This window comes from Pygocentrus nattereri, chromosome 28 (genome assembly GCF_015220715.1).
Source record: "Pygocentrus nattereri isolate fPygNat1 chromosome 28, fPygNat1.pri, whole genome shotgun sequence".
Classification (NCBI taxonomy): domain Eukaryota; kingdom Metazoa; phylum Chordata; class Actinopteri; order Characiformes; family Serrasalmidae; genus Pygocentrus; species Pygocentrus nattereri.
In genome coordinates this window covers 17,249,110-17,270,920 of record NC_051238.1, presented here as the reverse complement: position 1 = coordinate 17,270,920, position 21,811 = coordinate 17,249,110, and the positions used below count along the sequence as shown (strand labels likewise).

Sequence of the window (21,811 nt, the reverse complement as noted above, 5' to 3'; positions counted from 1 at the left end):
TATACAAGTTACAAGTTGGGGAAGCTAACCCTAACCTTAACTGTTTTATTTTGAAAGAGGAATATGCAGGGCCTTCACATCATCTGTCTGGTATAGGCGCAGCCAGATACTACTTTGATTTCTACCTTTTTGGGAAAAAAAATTCAGCTTCACTGTAAGTGCCAGGCAGGCCTGTGTGTTTTTCTATTTGAGCAGCTGAGAGTACAGCTCTCAAGCTACTGTAATGGAATCGTGATGAGCCTGAGTTTTACTCTGTTGGGAATAACGCTGACCACCATTATTACAGCAGCAAATCTGGTGGGCAAAAAAGCCATCAATCACATGCTTGCAGCTGTGAAAGCTGAAATCAGGAGTTAAGATAAAAGGTTGCTACTCAATAGTTTAAAAAATGCAAATTGAACACCTTAATGGTGGCTGTGCATTACTGTCCTTTATTGCACTTGCTTCTCCAACATTACCATAATGAGCCAACCATGACTTTAACGGTCTTAGCTAAACAAAGCCAGCGCCTGGGATCAAACTGGAGACACGGACACTTTGCAGCTCCTTTCAGCACTTATCAACAGCCAAGCAGAGTTACAGCCACAATGTGCTGGTTAACGGCACTATTCTCCCGGTAATCACCCGGTGCCTTATGTAACTTTTCTACCTGTACTTATCTCAGCGCAGCACACGCGTCGCGGGAGAAAGGCTGGTTTAATAATAACCCAGACATACAGAGAGGCAGCACACCGCGCCACAGTGCAGAGAAAACGGCTACAGCCCACCTGACAAAGCGCTTTCCACTGCCAAGGGAGAGAGAGAGAGAGAGAGGAGATGGAGGGAGACAGAGAAGAGAAAAGAGAGGAGAAAAAAATTCCTCTGGGAACAGAGAGAAGATCTGAAGGCTCGGCTGTTAATGAAAGCTTTCTCTCTTCTTTCTGAACTTAAGCGCTTTGCTGCTGTCTCTCATTCACTCACTTTTAAGTGGCTGTGCCAACTGTATAGAACATTTATGAAGCTCGTGTGCTAAACAGATCACTGTAGGGGGAGGGGGAGGAAGTGTGCCCTCATGCTCCCGCACAAGCCTAATCAGGCTGAGGAGTGGGAAAGTTTAGCCGCTGCTGCTGCAGATGGCATTTGAAAAGCCTCGGTTAGGGAGGACTTTGAAGAGGGGCACCGTACTATGTTTGCTTCTGCCGCTACGCAGGAACTAATCCATCTGTTAGGCCTTGTGTAATGGAAGGCCAAGGTAGAGTGTTAGTGGGTTTCTCTGTGTGCATTTATCTGTGTTGGTTTTCATACATGTTCAGGAAAAATGGCCAGAAATAAAAAGAGTAAACCATATCATAAAATATCAGTACCAACAAAATGATCCCCACTTTCTATTTTGTAAAAGTACTTTTTTACTGTATGTTTTAAAACTTAAAGTATAAAACCATTTATTTTTTACTGAAGTGAGATTCTTCCATAGCACTGCTTCAAAGAACCCCTGCCGGTATCTTAAATTTTAAAAGTGAACATAATACTAGAAATGGCACCAATATAGTAAGTATCTGGATTGGGATGAAATCAGTAGATAATGTTGGACTGGATATTGGAAGGGAAAAAAGAACGAATCTGACCCAAACAGTATGCAATCACATTGCATCATGTGATGCTGTTAGCTGTGTATTTCTTCCTGTAGGGTAGTAAAGTGTAAAAGAGTAGTTTGAGCATGATAGTCTGAACATCGGAAAAAATATCCGATGGATATTGATATAGGCCAATGTTTCTATTACTTTTATACAACTGCTCTGTAAATGTGCATGTCCGGAACATTGTATCAAGTGTGCTTTAATATTTGCAATTCCTTTCAGCAAAAAAGTTTTTGGTTTCATCACAGATAGAGCAATGAAACTGACGCAATATCAGATTCATCTCAGCTTTTTCAGCACTGGCTAGATTAACCTGAACGTTATTTTGTTCCAGTCAGCCAGTAAATAATTTAACAGCCCATGTTATTTCCTAAATTATATGTAGTATATTCACTTTCTGGTTTTGTATGTGCTAAAATTGCAACATAGCATAAAGCAAGTGATTACTTAATTTAAAAGTTACTTAATTAAATAGCTCATTTATCATTATATGCCTCTTAATAAGTCTTTTCTTCTTCAAACTATGAATAACTAAATACATTAATACAATGAAAATTATTCTTTGGCAGTGGCAACAAAGAAGAGGAAAAAGCAAAGGACAGAATGTTTCAGAAGGGGAGCAGTGTCAAGGCAACTGATTTTCTCTAAAGAACAGCAGCTTGTAAGAGGCAGCACTCTGGATCAATTGTATTTGCTCTCATTGATGAGAGACACGTATTGACTGCTGTGTGCAAGGCTCAAGAGCTGCTCTGAATATTTAACTATTGATCAAAGCTATGCACACATCACACTTCACTCTCGTTAATGTTGCAGCTTAAAGTGGCATTGCAGTGGCATGAGCTAATGCTGCCTCTTTAAGCTTACAGAAATGGACTTACAGTGCAGTTCTGCTCTGTGCTGTTTGAAGCAGTCCATGTAGAAAGAACATATACACTTTTGCTCTAATGGAACTATGGGTGAAAAAGATTCATACCATCACTGTCAGTCTATTGTGTAATCTTATAGGATTGAAATCTGCATTACTGCAATGTTGATGCATCAGTCTGAAGGTGGTGATTCAACTGTAACAAATTTGTAATTTTGTAGTATAATAATATTCAGTAAACTATGTCCTTGAAATAAAGGTTTTGGGTTTTCAAACATAAAAATACTGTTGATATAGTTTTTCAGTCACAATAATATACTCAATGTATTTTTTAAAAATTATTCTGAATCATACCAATATGAAATAACCAAATTATTATCAAAATATGATGAATTTTTTTTCAGTGCAGGAGCAGGTCGTTCATCAGCCCAGTGTGAGCAGAAGTGGGACATGTAGAGCTGGGGTGCACAACTCCAGTCCTGGTGGGCCAGTGTCCAGCAAAGCTTGGAGGTGTCCCTACTGAAACACACTCACTAAACCTGGCAATTAACAGATGAATGTAATCAGGTGTGTTTGGGTAGGAAAACAGCCAAACTATTTTTGAGTATGTAAATAGACAAACTGTTCCTCCAAAACCAGAATTGTGCACCCCTGATGTAAAGGAATCTTGCAAATTAATGAATAGCCTAAATAGACAACAGTTACTCAACAATTAGTATATATAATTTACAACCCCAATTCCAATGAAGTTGAGACGTTGTGTAAAACATAAATAAAAACAGAATACGATGATTTGCAAATCCTTTTCAACCTATATTCAATTGAATACACTACTAAGACAAGTTAATGTTCAAATGGATAAACTTTATTGTTTTTTGCAAATATTCACTCATTTTGAATTTGATGTCTGCAACACGTTCCAAAGAAGTTGGGACAGGAGCAACAAAAGACTGGGAAAGTTGAGGAATGCTCAAAAAACACCTGTTTGGAACATTCCACAAGTGAACAGGTTAATTGGAAACAGGTGAATGTCATGATTGGGTATAAAGGGAGCATCCCTGAAAGGCTCAGTCATTCACAAGCAAGGATGGGGCGAGGTTCACCACTTTCTGAACAACTGCGTGAGCAAATAGTCCAACAGTTTAAGAACAATGTTTCTCAATGTGCATTTCATCATCTACAGTCCATAATATCATCAAAAGATTCAGAGAATCGGGAGAAATCTCTGTAAGCAAGCAGCAAGGCAGAAAACCAACATGGAATGCCCGTGACCTTCGATCCCTCAGGTGGCACTGCATTAAAAACCGATGTCATTCTGTAACGGATGTTACCACATGGGCTCAGGAACACTTCAGAAAACCACTGTCAGTGAACACAGTTCGTCGCTCCATCTACAAGTGCAAGTTAAAACTCTGCCATGCAAAGCGAAAGCCATATATCAACAACACCCAGAAACGCCGCCGGCTTCTCTGGGCCTGAGCTCATCTGAGATGGAATGATGCAAAGTGGAAAAGTGTCCTGTGGTCTGACGAGTCTACATTTCAAATTGTTTTGTTTTTGTAAATCATGGACGTTGTGTCCTCCAGGCCAAAGAAGTGTCCAGATTGTTATCAGCGCAAAGTTCAAAAGCCAGCATCTCTGATGGTATGGGGGTGGGTTGGTGCCCATGGCATGGGTAACTTGCACGTCTGTGAAGGCACCATTAATGCTGAAAGGTACATACAGGTTTTGGAGCAACATATGCTGCAACGTCTTTTTCAGGAACATGCCTGCTTATTTCAGCAAGACAATGCCAAGCCACATTCTGCACGTGTTAAAACAGTGCGGCTTTGTAGTAAAAGAGTGCAGGTACTAGACTGGCCTGCCTGCAGTCCAGACCTGTCTCCCATTGAAAATGTGTGGTGCATTATGAAGCGCAAAATACAACAACGGACAATTCAGACTGAAGTTGTACATCAAGCAAGAATGGAAAAGTATTCCACCTACAAAGCTTCAACAATTAGTGTCCTCAGTTCCCAAACGTTTCTTGAATGTTTTTAAAAGGAAAGGTGATGTAACACAGTTGTAAACATGCCCCTGTCCCAACTTCTTTGGAACGTGTTGCAGACATCAAATTCAAAATGAGTGAATATTTGCAAAAAACAATAAAGTTTATCCATTTGAACATTAAATATCTTGTCTTTGTAGTGTGTTCAGTTGAATAAATCATTGTATTTTCTTTTTATTTATGTTTTACACAATGTCCCAATTTCACTGGAATTGGGGTTGTATATCTAATAGCAAAATTACAAAAAGTAATAAACTCATTTGAAACAGAAGTTCTAAACTAGTTCTACATGATAGCAACCAGTCATGTGAACAATGATGTAAATCAAGGGAGCTGCTTTCTTGTACGCTACAGAAATGATAGTCTTTAGACAGCAACAGCTGTGGAATTTAATAAGGTGAATACATAATAATAAAGTCTATCATGTAGTAGTCATTTTAATTTGTGACAAATGCAGATGAAAACTAACTGCTTGGATCTGTGGCAGGATTGGTACAAATTGTTTAGGTTGTGGGCTGGATTGGGACGAATGGTGAGGATTTTCTTGGAGAGTGGGATGAAATCTTGCAAAAGGCAGACTAAAAAAACGGTCCCGCATAGACCTCTAGATAATACCACTTCTTCTTTTTCAGTGCAGATACTGATCCAGCATTTTCTGCTGCAATTGGCCTGCTAACATTACCCATTGATGCCAATATGACATCTCTGATCATAAGCAACATAAAACAGACCTACATAAAATAGGATAATGTGGTAACATGGGAGACCTCTTTTTACTTTCTGTTTATTAGACACATCACCATATTCGTATGAACTTTGTTTATTTCTCTCAGTCAATTTTCTGTGTCAGGTGTTTCTCCTACTGCATCACCAGTGTGTGAATGATCTATCTGTACCTTGACTTACTCAGAGGAGAACGCTAAGCACTGAAACTATTCAGTGTGACCCTGCATGACAATTCTTTGACAAGCTTGTGCACCAGTGAACTGCAAAAACAAGGCCCTACACCAGCTGAAAGTTCAAAAAGTGAGTATGCAAAACATACATGTTGTATAGTTTTATAGCATTTTTTTTTTTTGCGTACTGTATAGTTGATTGGATATTTTGTTATTTAAAAGTCAGACTTTTCAATGTGGCTTTAATACTAAAATCCTGGAATAACTAATTATCATTGTTAATTTTTTATTGTACTGCTTAATTTTTGATTATGCTTCAAGCACCAAATCCATGTAGAAATATCTGTCCAGTCCTTGACGCTGTGAATCAGTCGATGCTGCAATTAGTGCAATAAATTTAAGATTTTTTACTGTGTTTGTCAAAATTTGTTTGTGCATTTGTTTATATCTGTGTGTGTTTGTACAAAAAGTGTGATATCACGGGTCAGCTTAGGCTTCTGCCCGAACGTGATTTTTAGACTGATTGAAATGTGCATTGCTTTGATGAGGCCCAAACTGAAGTCTCCTCTTACTGAATGTGATTTGGTTGCATCACTCTTTGCCCAGATCGAGCAAAGGCCTAATTTGAGGGCTTGAGTATTTGCTCTGTGTTCATGTTATGCACTGAAATGTTCCCTCGTGTCAGGAGGAAGAACCTAGCTGCTCCTGTATGCCTCACAAGCTTTGTGTACAAAATGTACTAGGGTCAATGGTGATTCCACGTGCATTCATCCTGCTCACGATTTGCAGCAGGGATGCTTCTGGGCTGATTTATGTACATAATGTGTTGGTGCTGATGCTGATACACATACATTCATAAAACGATCCACCCAGGTTAGCAATATTGATCAGTGTAATATTTAATTATATAGGGCTACAAGTGCTACACATTTGAATAAAATATGGACATTTTAGCACAGTTGCTAATAAATTCACCACCAAATATCCATTTGACTTACTGGTCAATTCTAAGCAGCAATTCAATGTCAAAAAAATCTGTTGATTTGATTCTGATATTACTGTAAATGCCTAGTATTCAGTTCAGTGGGTATATTAAACTTAAATGAACATTCATTATGCATATAAATGTACTAGTGCATTACATATATGAGCTGAATTTCTGTCCATAAATTGTCTACACTGACCCAGGCACTGACCGCTAGTTAATTATAGAATTATATAAGTGGCATTATGTGGGTGGCATGTTGCTGAAGAATGACTTGTCTAAGCTCTCAGGAATTCAAACTAAGAGCTGACAGTAGTTCTACAAGTTTGCTCTGATATCAAGTCTTGGATTTATTTCCTATTCTGTTTTTCTGTTTATTATTTTGCTTTCCTTTACACACACACACACACACACACACACACACACACACACACACACACACACACACACACACACACACACACACACACACACACACACACTTGCACTTTCTGGATGGTGCTCAGGGTTTGATGAGAAATGTGTTTCTCTTTCTGCACTGAGGGCAGGGCAGACATTGCAGCTCTCTACAGCTCAGAGGGAAAAAAACTCTCTTTGTTTCTTAATCACCGGCAACTCTGATTTAATTAGTCATTAAGATTCCTCCTGCGGACCCGCTGTCCCGGGGGAGCCTTCACACGGCCAAACAGGGGCTGAGCATGTCAGAGGGGTGTGCGTGTATGTGCAAAGAATATTTGGAAAGGGGGGTTGGGAAAGGTTTTGAAAATTTACATGTGTATAGTGCGCATAGTATTTATATGTATGCTAGCAAAGGATGTTAGCAGGATGAATAACTGAGGATTCCAGTGCTAAACGTCTGTGTGTATATACAATACTATGCAAGAGAGTCAGAGACCACCCTTCATTTCTTTAATTTCAAAAAATTCTAAATGGCCAATAAAATTATTAAATTTTTCAGGAATTATTTTTGAGAAGATTAAAGGTATTCCACTTGCAAAAGGAAGGGGAAAGATATGAGTTTCCAGAACTGGAGTTTAATCATGTTAAAAGACTCCTAACAACCATGCAAGATCTCTTAGACCAAAAACTGTCACCATCAGATAAACAACTAACTGTCACCATCAGATAAACAGTACTTAATATATGTAAAACAAGCTTCACTCTTCAGATCTGAAAAATCTGCATTCTTCCACTTTGCAAAGAAAACTCAACACTACGGTTCTGAAAGGATGTGCAGCTGTCAAGAAGCCCTTCATGATAAAAGGAAATAGTCAAGGAAGCTGCTAATGTTCTCCCGAACGGGCCACCACAGAGCACAGATTTCATCATCACTGAATGTGTTTGAGATTACTTGAATTGAGAAAAGCAGAAATGCAATCAACTTCTAAGACTGAACTTGGTGTGGAACAATACCCCTGCAGATTTCTTTGAAAAACAGAAAGCAGATGTCCTAAAAAAAAATGGAAGCTGGACACAGTAAATATAGATATTATATTTGATATTATATTTAGCTGTTGAGGCTTCTGTGTAATCTGCTCAATATCTGTTTTCTACTTTTTCCTGGCACAGAAAAATTAATAACTTGTACTTAAATATATGAAGTGTGGCCTTCTGTGCAGTACAGTAGGTGCTTAGTGTGTATCTGAGAGAGATGTTTGGAAAAGGTGGTCAGAAGAATTTATGTAAATGTAAATATGTACAGGCGGAGACAGATATTTTGCACCGGTCACTCCGGCCTCCAAACCAACTAAACTATAAATAAATAAATAAATAAATACAGTGGGGCAAAAAAGTATTTAGTCAGCCACTGATTGTGCAAGTTCTCCTGCTGAGAAAGATGAGAGAGGTTTGTAACTTTCATCGTAGGTGCACTTCTATTATGAGAGACAATATGAGAAAAAAAAATCCAGGAAATCACATTGTAGGATTTTTAAAGAATTTATTAGTAAATTATGGTGGAAAATAAGTATTTGATCACCCACAAACAAGCAAGATTTCTGGCTCTCACAGACCTGTAACTTCTTTAAGAAGCTCTCCACTCGTTACCTGTATTAATGGCACCTGTTTGACCTCGTTATCTTTATAAAAGACACTTGTCCACATCCTCAAACAGTCAGACTCCAAAGTCAACCATGGCCAAGACCAAAGAGCTGTTGAAGGACACCAGGAAGAAAATTGTAGACCTGTACCAGGCTGAGAAGAGTGAATCTACAATAGGCAAGCAGGTTGGTGTGAATGAATCAACTCTGGGAGCAATTGTAAGAAAATGGAAGACATACAAGACCATTGATAATCTACCTTGATCTGGGGCCCCACGCAAGATCTCATCCAGTGGGATCAAAATGATCATGAGAACAGTGAACAAAAATCCCAGAACTACACGGAGGGACCTGATGAATGACCTGCAGAGAGCTGGGACCAAAGTAACAAAGGCTACCATCAGTAACACACTACGCCGAGAGGGACTCAAATCCTGCAGTGCCAGACGTGTCCCCCTGCTTAAGCCAGTACATGTCCAGGCCGTCTGAAGTTTGCCAAAGAGCATACGGATGATCCAGAAGAGGATTGGAAGAATATCATGTGGTCAGATGAAACCAAAATAGAACTTTTTGGTAAAAACTCAACTCGTCGTGTTTGGAGAAAGAAGAATGCTGAGTTGCATCCCAAGAACACCATATCTACTGTGAAGCATGGGGGTGGAAACATCTTGCTTTGGGGCTGTTTTTCTGCAAAGGGGACAGGACGACTGATCCGTGTTAAGGGAAGAATGAACGGGGCCATGTATCGTGAGATTTTAAGCCAAAACCTCCTTCCATCAGTGAGAGCATTGAAAATGGAACGTGGACGGGTCTTCCAGCATGACAATGATCCCAAACACACTGCTCGGGCAACGAAGGAGTGGCTCGGGCAACGAAGGGGGTAAAAAGCATTTCAAGGTCCTGGAGTGGCCTAGCCAGTATCCAGACCTCATCCCTGGTGAAGACTTGAAGGAAACGTTTGACCTCTGTCATTGCCAACAAAGGTTATATTACAAAGCATTGAGTTGAACTTTTGTTATTGACCAAATACTTATTTTCCACCATAATCTACAAATAATTCTTAGCTACAATGTGATTTCCTGGATTTTTTTTCTCATTTTGTCTCTCATAGTTGAAGTGTACCTGTGATGAAAATTATAGACCTCTCTCATCTTTCTAAGTAGGAGAACTTGCACAATCAGTGGCTGACTAAATACTTTTTTGCCCCACTGTGTGTGTGTGTGTGTGTATATATATATATATATCATGGTGTTTAAAGCTGGTGAATATTAACAAAATCTGATTTGATGTAACTAGTTCCATGTCTGATCAAATAAGTTGTAGCTATCGGTGAATGTGTGAAAATTCACCTGGTCTTGTGTTTTTTAAAGGCAAAAAAAGAAAACAGACAAAAAAATCTCCAAGGCAAGTCTCCAAGGCAGCCTCTGCATTTTTGGTGACCAAATAATGAAATGTTGTGGCCAGGAGCACCAGGCAATAAGCAGTGTTGACCAATGAATATGTATGATGTGTTGTGTTTATATGCATGTTAACAAAGAACATTTGTGGGCTGAATATCCAGGGATGTAGTTGCCAAGTGTGTTTGTGTGTGTGAGGGGAATGTTTGGAAATGGTGGTTGGAAGGATTCACAAAAATGTAAATGTGTACAGTGTGTTTAATGTTTATATGGGGTTTATATGAGCATAGGACTATCTGAGGATTTTGCTGCTAAATATGTGTGTGTGTTTGTGTGTGTGTGTGTGTGTGTGTGTGTGCGTATGCATGTGTATCTTTGCGAATATGAGTAGTCACTGTTCCTCAGTGGAGAAAAAAGGAATCGGCACCTTTAGAACATACAATACTCTGTGGCTTACGTGACACTCTCTGCATGGCAATTATGAAATATGCAGGCATTTGAAAAGTATTGTTCAACTGTCTGTGTAAGAAATTCAGTTCCATGACCATTTATATCCTAGCTGATTTATTTATGATGCTGCCAGAAGGCGAGGTAGAATATGCCAGCTTGAGAACAGAAAGGTTAAAAAGCCTGTGGCCTGGATTTACACTTATTTGCCACATCCTAAGGTCATGGGACAAGTTTATGGTCAAACACACATACGTATGTGCACACACCCACCCACACCCACACACACCCACCCACCCACACACACACACACACACACACACACACATATATGCATGCATGGTGGCTCATTTGTTGAGTCTTGGCAGATGAGTGTGTGTGTTTAAACAGGCATTCTGCTCCATCAGTGCACATTAGGCAGAACAGTGGTGTGTGCCGCAGGGGAGGAGATCCTATGAAACAGAGCTAACTGAGCTAGTTATGCAATGCAAGCCACGCTGGAGGATTCCACATTAAAGAAGCAACTCAGCTCCCTGTACGTGTGTGAGTGTAGTCGTTTGCACTAGTCTGGATACCCCTCCCACACCTCTAAATACATGTTTTGTTGATTTTTAAGTGAAAATAAGTCAACACATCCTTTACAAGAATAAACTTCCATTTTCTTCCATTTTTTAGTGCACAATATGTTGTTTGTTTACTAAGTTTAACATATTGTAAAAATGAAAAATAGTGTAAAATGTGACTTGACATGACTTGAAAATGTCCCACAGACCACATTTTATGTTTTTTTTCCAACTATGGTCAAGCCAGAAAATAAAGAGTAAATGTATATTAAAATGTGCAGCAGGAGAGGATGTGTACTTATTTTCACTTAGAAAATCAACAAAACATGTAATTTGACCAGCAGACCCAAAATGGTGTACAACTGTGTTTGAACAAAGAAAGGACATAAAGAAAGAAGAAAAAATCTATTGCACCATGCAGGTGACTGCACCAGCAGTGCCACAAAAACTATGAATACAGCGATTTTCATGCAAACTTCACATATTGCACAGCACCCAATAAAGTTAAACAGGACTAATTACAGTCTCTTTGTAATGAAACATGCAGTTGATAAGCATTCTTCTAGTGCTGATCCACCATAGGCTCAGAAAATCATATTGACATAATTTATCACAATAAGTATCATCATATTGCCCACCCATACTGTCCTTGTACATGAAGAATTTAATGAAATCAATTTATGATAATATTTGTTTTAGTAGTTTTTAGTAATTTTAGTAGTTTTCAAGCACTTATGCAATCTATGTAATAGACTTACCTTGGCTCCACCCACAGTTTGACAGAACTGACAGAAGGCTGGACAAGCTTTTACATAGTCATTATATAAGGTGATTTTTTTCCTATATAGTGCACTATGTGGGTTATGAAAATCTAGCTTCTTGTCCATGAATGTGGAATGCTATACTGTGTTCTTGTAGGTGTTTAACATTGAGCAGACCAAAAACAATCATGTCAAATCTGGCACTGTGCAATTGTTAGGTTGAATGAGATTTTTACCAGTGTTTTGTCCAATTTTGCCCGTTTCTACAAAAAAGGCATTTGTGGGTGGAGCATGGTCAACTGATTGAGTAGCTATGTATTTCTATTTAAACGTTTTGTGCCTTTGAAGTATGATGGTAAAAACCACCCCATGGATACCTGTGACCTGGTCGACGAGGATGCGGGAGGTAATGATTCGTCCATACTGGGAAAAGAGCTGCTCCAGCTCTTTCTGGGTCATGGTTTTAGGCAGCCCACTCACGTACAGGTTAGCGTCACGGATAGAAGCTGAGCTGGGCCGTGCGTATGACACCTGGGATAACACAAAAACACAGATACAGACAAGTCAAAACACTATGCAGCATTTCCTGAATACTACTGTGCTCTGAGCTTTCTTCATATCTCACAAGTCAACAGAGCTAGTGGCCTATCAGGGCAATGACTGACACACACCTCCTAGTATGTGTCAGATTTTGAGATACACAATTATTGTTGGCGACAATAAAGCTAAAATTTTCGATAAATTACCTAGCTCAAAGTCACTGAAAAAGGGTGGTTTGTAAACTTTTAAATGACCATTTTTGTTTTTTGTAAGTAGAAAAGGAGATATTGTCTTTCTAGGATATTGTTCTACAAAGAGAAGAATTTTTAACATTTTAGGCACATGTTGACATTGTAAGAAACAACAAAAAAAGTCAGAAGTGCAGATTCAACTATGTAGCTAACAATTAAATGTGTAGTTGCATTTAAATACAGCAGCAAAACAATTACTCTCAACCTTCAAGGGTTAAGCTACTAGCATGCTTGGAGAAGAATACTAGTACATGGTTGTACCATGCAACCAGCAGGTACTGTTGACTTTCATGTCATTCAGTGATGTTATCTCTAAGAGTCTGTAAATTGTAAGAGTCTTGTAAATTTTGTGTAATTTGTAGTCTATAATTCTGTATACTTTATAATATGTATCTAAGTTTTGGTGGACTAAGAAAATATATGGTTTTACTTATGAAACAGTGACTGAAAAAGTCTACTAAGTTCAATAAAAGTAGTTCACACTAGAGTTTATTTACAGTGCTCCCTAACACACTGAGGTGTGAACAGAGAGAGATAGAGGTTGGCAGTTCTCTGTGGTGAATAACACTCTGGAACCTTCTGTTTGTACTAGCAGTGAGAGCCAAACCATCTACAGCTCTGCCTCACCACACACACACACACACACACACACACACACACACACACACACACACACACACACACACACACACACAGCCTCTCTCTCTTTCTCACATACACTAACACAATATGCTCTCACCCTCTTCAACTCGTCAAACTCAGTAGCACCCTGGACAGCTCCTCTCACACTAAAACACACAGTACTCACTTTCTGCCTCTCTCTCTCCATGTCATTCACTTTCTGACATGCTCTTTTTTCAAGTTTGTCACTGTATATTACACTCATGCACACAACAGTCACTCACTTACATCAAATACATTCTCTCTGAATAAGCCATACTGTGGTAGGCGTGGATTAGATTAAAACAACTTTTACCCATTACCCATAAAAAATACACCACATTTCCATAAGTTTGTAGACATCTAGCAATTCTTCTAAAATCAATGAATAAAGAGCTTCTTCCCTCTTTGCTGCTGTAACAGCCTCTCTTCTAGAAATGCTGTGCAATAAATGTTGGAACATTACTGTGAGGATCTGATTGCATTCAGACACAAGAGCATTAATGAGGTCACGGACTGATGTTAGATGATTAGTTCTGAATCACAAATAGCACTCCAACCCATCAGAAATATATTGGATGGAGCTCCACCATTCCAGAGAACACAATTCCATTACTCCAAAGCTCAACGCTGTTGGGGGCGGGGGTGATCTGAACTTTTCGTATAGAAGCCTATACGAAGATATATAGAACATATCAATGTTTTTGTGAGACACAAAAGATAAAAATCAAGGAGTTTTTAGCTTTGTTAGCTCACATTCTTTAAATATCAAATAGCAGCAACTGAGAAATCCTAAAATCCTCCATTAATGAAGAGGAGTGGCATAAATGGCAGACATTGCCACGTTTTTGCATCAGCCTTAAAGAGTTAACCACAAAATGCATAGCATGTGTCTTCTGCGCACTACACATTTTAGTGTTTTCCCAGCTCTAACACAGTTGATTCAGCCAGAATCAAGGCCAGAAAGACACAGAAACATGCATTCTGAACTCTGAACAGACTTTTTACAGCTTCAGATCTTGCTTCATCAGGTTACTGATTACTGAAGCTAAATCAAATCTAGAGCTTACATAAGTCAATGAATTTAAAGAGAGAAATGTATGACTGTATCCTCCATCTTTACTTCCTACAGCTTTACAAATTATGCACTGTAGAGAAACTTAACAAGTCCAAACTCTTTACAGTGGTGGTGATAGGAACCAGGGGTCACCAATTGAATTGCCATCCAAAACAATGTCTCCTGAGTTTTTATATGTAGTGTTGACAAGGGTAAATTAGTGGTAAATTTTGCCTTAACACCCTGCATATACCTTTCCACCATGAATAGATTTTAAAAATGATGTTTTAAACTGCTATCAAACATAGGTTTCAGACATCAGACAACACACTTACAGCCACTTCCTGTAAGACATTTCTGTGAGGTAGCTTTTAGAACCACCTAATACTTCAACATACATTTCTCTAGTATGGCACATTTAACATCAAGCCAATCCAAATGGCTTTGTTTACATTTTAACTATTTGAGTATGCATAAAAAGGTATCTGAAAGGGGTTCTTTGGAGTGACACCATAAAAGAAAACATTTGGATCCCTAAAGAACCTTTTCAATTAATTGTTCTTTATACGTGGAGACACAGTGTCCTTGATGCAAAGGATTTTTCTTATAAAGCATTAAAAGCTATTAGACTGCTAATATCCCATTGTGAAGAATTCTCAGCCTGCTAAACGTGAGTGAGAGTGAGTGAGTGAGTGAGTGAGTGAGTGAGTGAGTGAGTGAGTGAGTGAGTGAGTGAGTGAGTGAGTTACAAGCCAGGTCCATGAGATGCTTCACAAAAAAAAAAAAAAAATAATTTGTAAATGTGAGATTAACCTTTTTAAAGTGTATAGAACCTCCTTCTAAGAACTGCTTAGGAGCCTTTCTAAGTGTGTAGATATGTAAAGTAAGTAAAGTAAAGATTATGCCTTTAAAATTATATTATCATATATTATCATATACTATTTTTGAGAAATTTGAGCTGGGTACCACCATCAGAGACAGACTTTGTCCCTGGCTCACCACACCCCTACCCCCAGCTCATTACAGCAGATCAGTCTTAATTCATGATGGAGAGATGGTTCTGTCTCTGTCCTTTAGACATTTGCATCGATGTAATCCCTTCCCATTAGTGGCGAGAGCAGCCATTGCCTTCCATGTTTCCATCACTGCTGACATTTGGGCTCCAGAGCCATCAAATGCTGTTACAGTAATACAAACAGTGAGATGAAGACGCAAAGACATTCTGCAGTAATCTCCTGAAATCCAGTTAAAGTGCGAAGGCAAAAGGCACGCAGCCCTGGCAGCCTCTTCACCCTGCCTTCTGCTCTTCTTTTCCTTTATTTGATTTTTTTTACTTTTTTTATCCTTCTCTTCTTTCCTTCCACGTCAAGCAGCTCCAGATGTCGGATCTATCAACACACTGAGCGGAGTGCGTGTGTGTGTGTTACTCAGAAAGATGTGTGTACATCTAAATGAATATGTGTGTGAGCAATGTGTGTACATGTGTGGATGATTTTGCGTGTGTCTGTTTCTCAGCGCGTGGCTCTGCTCTTTACACCCTCAGTGGGATTTTTCCTCTCGCACCTCGATCGGAAGGCAGCACTGGAGTTGTGTTGTGAAACAGGAAAGTGTCACGAAGGCAGGAAGGTGCAGGTGTGTGAGCGGGTTTGTGTTTGTGCATAAGGAACAAGATGCCACCTGTGTGTGAGAGTGAAGATCAAGGGTGAGACTCCCACTGTCTCTTTCCTTCACTCTCTCTCTATTCTCTCCATTCCTCTCTCATCCTCCTGTTTAACTGTGTGAGACAGAGTGGTGTGCTGCTTTGATTATCTGCTGTTGTTTTAGTGCATAAAGCATGAAGTATGCACACCTTTATTTCAGAATCTGATTTATCTGCTCTTATGGAATAAAACATTATGAGCTAGCAGAGGAAATTTGAGCTACTTTCCTTGTTGCTTACTGAGGTAAAACATTAAACTGAGGTATATAATTTTAACGGCATCTGCTCTTAGCCTACTTTGAAAAAGTGATGGCTGAATACTGAATATACTGTTCTAAATGTATTCAGTAACATACTGTCCCTCACTCGTACTGGTTCATAGTTTTCTTCATGTCATTTTTCTGTAATTATATTTTAGGAAAAGTTCACAAATTTCTCAACATTATTCTAACTCTTAACGCCTGCTTCAGCCCTCTGCTGCTCCCACAATCCCAGCCATGATCTAAGCAAACAATTTGTCATGTCCCATTAACAAAATCTTCCAAATTTGTGATGCTACAGTCATCCATAGCCAGGAGTCCAACAGAACACAGTTTGCCTCGCTCCCTCTGGGTGGGTAGGATGCCCCCCTTCTCCCCCATCACTCAGCGTGATGCTAGTCCGGGCAGGCGTCTGTTAGCTGATGTAACAGATCTGGCGGTTGGCACTTTCCTCCGAGCACGTTCAGCTATCCAATGACGCTGCATTAGCGACAGGTTGAATAGATGCACTGGCACTTCACAGGTCTCGGAGGAAGCCTGTGCTAGCCTTTGCTCGTGGTATTGTGTGATGGGGGAGTCCTGACTAGGGGGTGTAATTGGATATGACTAAATTGGGAGCAAAGTTGGGGAAAAATGTTCCAAGTGTGTGTATAATAATAATAATAATGATAATAATAATAATAATTATTATTATTATTAGTAGTAGTAGTAGTAGTAGTAGTAATTTCAAAGTGGTTACATAACCTACAATAGTACAAAAAATAGTGCTTTACACTGGAATATAGGCAACATACTGGAAAGATAAAAAACCTAAAAACATCTATCAAACCTTTATGGTTAATATTTTCTGAAATGCCAACTGAGCTATAGGTGATCCAACAAGTTTCCAGTAAGCCTGCTTCAGCCCAGTGGTGGTCTGGACATGTAATAACGTTTCAACAAATCAGTAAGACATACTGGAGAAAAAAAAACTGTATATATCACACATTTTAAGAAATATGGGTTTCCAGAGAAATCTCTAATGCTGAACAGTGTTCCATTGCTGTTTTGTTTCATTTCATGGCTGTAAGAGTACAAGGACAGAATGCATTTGCAATTATAATGGCTCTGCAAATTTCCAATAATTGGAGGCAGGCATGTCTGTTTACTGTCTAATATGAGTGTTTTCTACTTTAATGAGATAGGTATATTTTTATTTCTTTCAAGTCCACTGGTATCTGCTGCCGTCTGTCATTTTTCATAATTATGGAAAACAGAATCACTAGATTAATCATATGACTTTACTCTATTTACACTACTGTGTGCACAGATGTTTAAGTGAATTTTGATAATTTTGTTCAATATGTATTGTTTACTTAGTTATTTTTAAATAACTAAAACTAAAATAGGTACAAAAACAAATGGATGGAAACATCACTACAGAGACTACAAAACTGCAGTGTGCTAAGATTTCTCAGGAAGTTGAACAGAAATTTTTTCACTTCTGCTGTTGGAGCTAGGATTGGTCAATTATAGTCAAAATTGATCTCATGAACTACAGGACTATTATTGAATTATTAGTTGTCTTATTAGTCTTATTCACTTGCTACTATAAATATATCTAATTGATATCAAACTAATACATACATATCTAGGATTATGAGTATGGACCCTTAAGGTTAAAGGGGATAATCAGACAGATTCAAACTGCTGAGAATTGGTTATTCTTCAATATTAGTGTATTCAGTTAATAAAGTGCTAACTGCCCAGCAGGGTTAGTGGTTCAGTTTCTACAGTCATGTTTTGGCTGTAGACAGTTGCTAGTCAGAATGTTTTCTGTCACATCTTACTGAGCAATAATCTATACTTGAAACAACATTGCCTTCAGGATGTTATGTAACAGTTTCTTTACTATTATTTTTTTCACTATTACATAAATGTGAAGTGGTAAAACCTGAGGAGTGGACTGGTGTCATTAAGTATTAGCAGTTGCACAACAGCCACCCATCTTTATGAATTTATAAAAGCATGCTGATGACATTTCCCACCTAAACCTGCCTCCATGTTTCTGACATATAAACCACACACATGTCCTTTACTGTCTAGTAAGACAGCTTACTCTGTTTGTCTCTCTCCCTCCTCTCTTCTTTTCCTATTTCTCCCTCTCTTCTTTTCATTTCCTCCCTCCCTATTTATTCATCTTTGTATTTCTCCCATTTCTCCTCTCTCTCCTTTTTTTCCTCCCTCTCACATTTATTCATCCTTATCTCTTTCAATTCCCCCCTTTCTCCCTTTTTCCTTTTCTTTTCTGGCCTGCCCCACTACTAATCATGTTTTCTCTTTTCCTCCCCTTTCCCTTACTGTCTCCTTCTCTTTTCTTTCCGCTCACATTTATTCATCCTTATCTTTCTGTTTCTCCACTTTCTCCCTCTCTCCTTCTCTTTTTCTCCCTGCCTCTACTATCTATCTATATCTTTTCCTATTCCATCTCTTTCTCTCTTCCCTCCTTCTTTTTCTCCATTTTCCTCATTTTGCACCACTCTAGTCCTCCCTAGTTCTCCTTCTCTGTTTCTCACTCTCTATTTCTCCCTCTCTTTTCTTCCCTTCTCCTACTATCCATCTTTATCTCTGTCTCCATCTCTCCTTATCTCTTTTCCTCTTTCATATGCTCTATCTCTTTCTGTACCCCCCCCCCCCTTTCTCTCTCTCTGCATTGAGCTGTAAGACACAGATGTCTGTTGCTGTTAGCTGGCCTGCCTTCATTGCTGTGCTTCTCTAGATATCCTCTGAGGCTGGGGAGGCCTGTGGCTCACAGCGTGTGTTTCACACACGAGCATGATGACCTTCAAACACACTTATTAAAGGAGTAGTAAGAGCGGATTTCATTCCCCTCTCTCTCCCTCACTCCGTGTTACTGGAGGAGAAGACTCATTGCGGCGACTGGCGGTAGCGTAAAGAAAAGGTTTCACACAGTGAAGGAGAGGAGAGAGAAACTAAGGGCTGATCAAAGAGAGGAGATGGAAGAGCCCGTTCCATTGCCTCATGCTGAGATGGATGGAGAAAGGCGGAAAAAAAGAGGAGGAGAAAGAGAAAGGCGTTAGAGTACTTGCAGACCGGGTGGATTAGATGGAGTCCTGCTGTGAGAATCGCATTGTGGACCATCTTTGTTTGTTTGTGTTGATTTCCTTCACTGTATGTGTATATGTGTGTGTCTTTATGTATGTGTGAGAGAAAGTAAGAGAGAGAGAGTCAAATTGATCATGCACGGAGTGTGCAAGGGGTGTGTGTGAGGAGTACAGTTCCAGCTGAGGGAGTGCACTTGAGTATGTGTATGTGTGTGTGTGTGTGAGTGATAGAGAGAGAGAGAGAGAGAGAGAGAGTGTATGTGAGGGATGCTAAGTCACGAAAGATGGCTCCTGCTTCATTACCCTCTGGCTGCATACAGAGAAACACTTGAGAGTGTGTGTTTGTGTGTGTGTGTTTGGGGGGGGGGGGGGTTGTATGAGAGGGAGGTTATGAAAGGAAGTAAATATTAGGCTCCAATGAAGTAAGTGTTACAATAAATTCAGGCCTCAGGCCCAAAAACTGCTCACACTGGTTCCATATCCAGTTTGGAGCTCAGACCCAATAACAGAGTGTGGCCCCAAAAAGTTATTCAGCATTTGTGCCATTTTGAATTATGTTCACTGTGTTAGGAAACGAAACGTCAAACCAAGTGACATTTATTTTCAACAGACCATTCCAAGACTGAAATGGTTTAGCAATGTCTTTACAGCCACTTCTGCAGGTTTGCACCTAAAATGCCTTTGTACATTTCTCTGAGTTCATGACTTCTTCCATGAACACAAGCTCAGTGAGATACCTGTCCCTGCTGTGTAGTACCCTTCGTGCAGTCTGGTTGTATTTTACGAGTATATGATCAGTCTGGTGTTGCGCTAAAAGTGTTTTTTCTTAAACAAATATTATTTTGTTAGTGATGTGCTTTTACATAACACAATCATATTGGTATCTGCAGATATTTGCTTTATAAATATAAACATCAGACAGATATTTAAATTTGACTGATATTTCTGGCTGATATTTGAGAACTTTTATTGCACTCCACAAGTAGAGATGGGCGATATGGCAAAAATATAATATTGCGATACTTGTCACAATATATATATATTTTCAAACACCTGACCAGTTTGAACAGAGTAAAAAGAAACAGTAGTGCTACATTTTAAAAATACTATGAAAACCTATGAGCAAAATGTAGTTGGTCAGCTTTCTACAAGAACTACCCATGATATGTTCAGAAAAGCGTTTTGCATTGTATTGTGACATAATTTTTCACAGTAAACAACACAATTTAGTTGACACATTTACAGCATTTGGCTGACGCTCTTATCCAGAGCGACTTACAGTTGGATCATTTTACACAGGGAGGCCAAGGCGGTGTTCGGAGTCTTGCCCAAGGACTCTTATTGGTATAGTGTAGGGTGTTTGTCCAGGTGGGGATTGAACCCCAGTCTACAGTGTAGAAGGCAGAGGTGTTAACCACTACACTACACCAACCCAACACTTAGCTACTTTGCTGGATTGTCTATTTTCCTGTATGTGTTATGTTATGTTTCTATTTAATGGTAATCCATGTGGATCTTGTCCCAGTTTCTACATTTTATTGTTATTGTATTATTCTATTAATGCATCTGCATCAGAATCGGTAGATATGTATATATCAGATATGCACATAGGGCCACAATTCCCATATTGGTACATCTCTGCATTTTGTTAAATATGTCTTGAAGCAATGCAAAGAACCTCATTAATGTTCACCATTAAGTAAGTCATCAAATACTTTTTGGGGAACTTTGTGTGTTAACGGGTTACTGGTGTACCTGTTACATACTGCTCGCGTACTGACTGTGCCCAAAGGTAGTATGCAGTATGTGACTAACATAAATTTTCCAGTACGCCAAAGAAAGAGTTAGAGAGAGAGAGAGAGAGATGTGCAGCAGGAATCTGTGACGATGAGCTAAAAACACACAGAGTGACTCATGTCATCTCTGATGAGCTCCAAGCTGAGACTGAAACCAACACCAGAGTCACCACAGTCCCACTCACAGGGCCACCTGCTACTGCCACTCTGGAAAATGCCCTTTGTTCAGTCCAGCCCTGTTTCAACAGTTCTGACAGACCCTCTCTCTCCCCCAGTCTTTCTCTTTCTCTCCCTCTTTATCTCTTTTACTTTCTCTCCCTTCTGTTTTCACTCTTTCTCATACTATCAGTCACTTATTCTTTTTCTTTTTGTTTCACGTTCTCTCTTGTACCCTCTCTCTCTCTCTCTCTTTTTCTCCTTTTCCCTTTTAATTTTTTCTCTTACGCCCTCACACTTTCTCTCCCTGTCTCTTTATTTCTCTTACTGTTATTTTCTTTATCTCTCCCATTTTCTCTCCATTTTGTTCTCACTCACTCTTACTTTCTCACCTCCTCACTCACTTATTATCTTTCTTTTTCTTTCTGTCTCACATTCTCTCTTGCACGTTTTTCTCCCTTACTTTCTTTTAATCCTTCTCTGTTAATTTTGTTCTTTTTCTCGTTTTTTGTCTTTTTTCACTCTCTGCCTGTCCTTCTCACACTTTCTCTCTTCTTTCTTTCTCTTACTTTGTTTCTCTATTTTCTCCTTTTTCATTTTTCTCTTACTCTTTCACACTTTCCCTACCCCTTCTATTTCCTCTCTCTTTCTTTCTCCTGCTCCTTCTCACTC

At 39.2% G+C, this 21,811-nt stretch overlaps 1 protein-coding gene across 9 annotated transcripts in view; it reads right to left on the bottom strand.

Annotated features, from left to right (window-relative positions):
• elavl4 (ELAV like neuron-specific RNA binding protein 4) overlaps positions 1 to 21,811 on the bottom strand; it is a 97,372-nt gene that overhangs the window by 9,130 nt on the left and 66,431 nt on the right. For all 9 annotated transcript variants that reach the window (XM_017693534.2, XM_017693532.2, XM_017693540.2 and 6 more), the window contains one exon: positions 11,994 to 12,147. In XM_017693534.2, the coding sequence (XP_017549023.1) occupies positions 11,994 to 12,147 (154 nt within the window). The remainder of the gene's footprint in view (positions 1 to 11,993; positions 12,148 to 21,811) is intronic.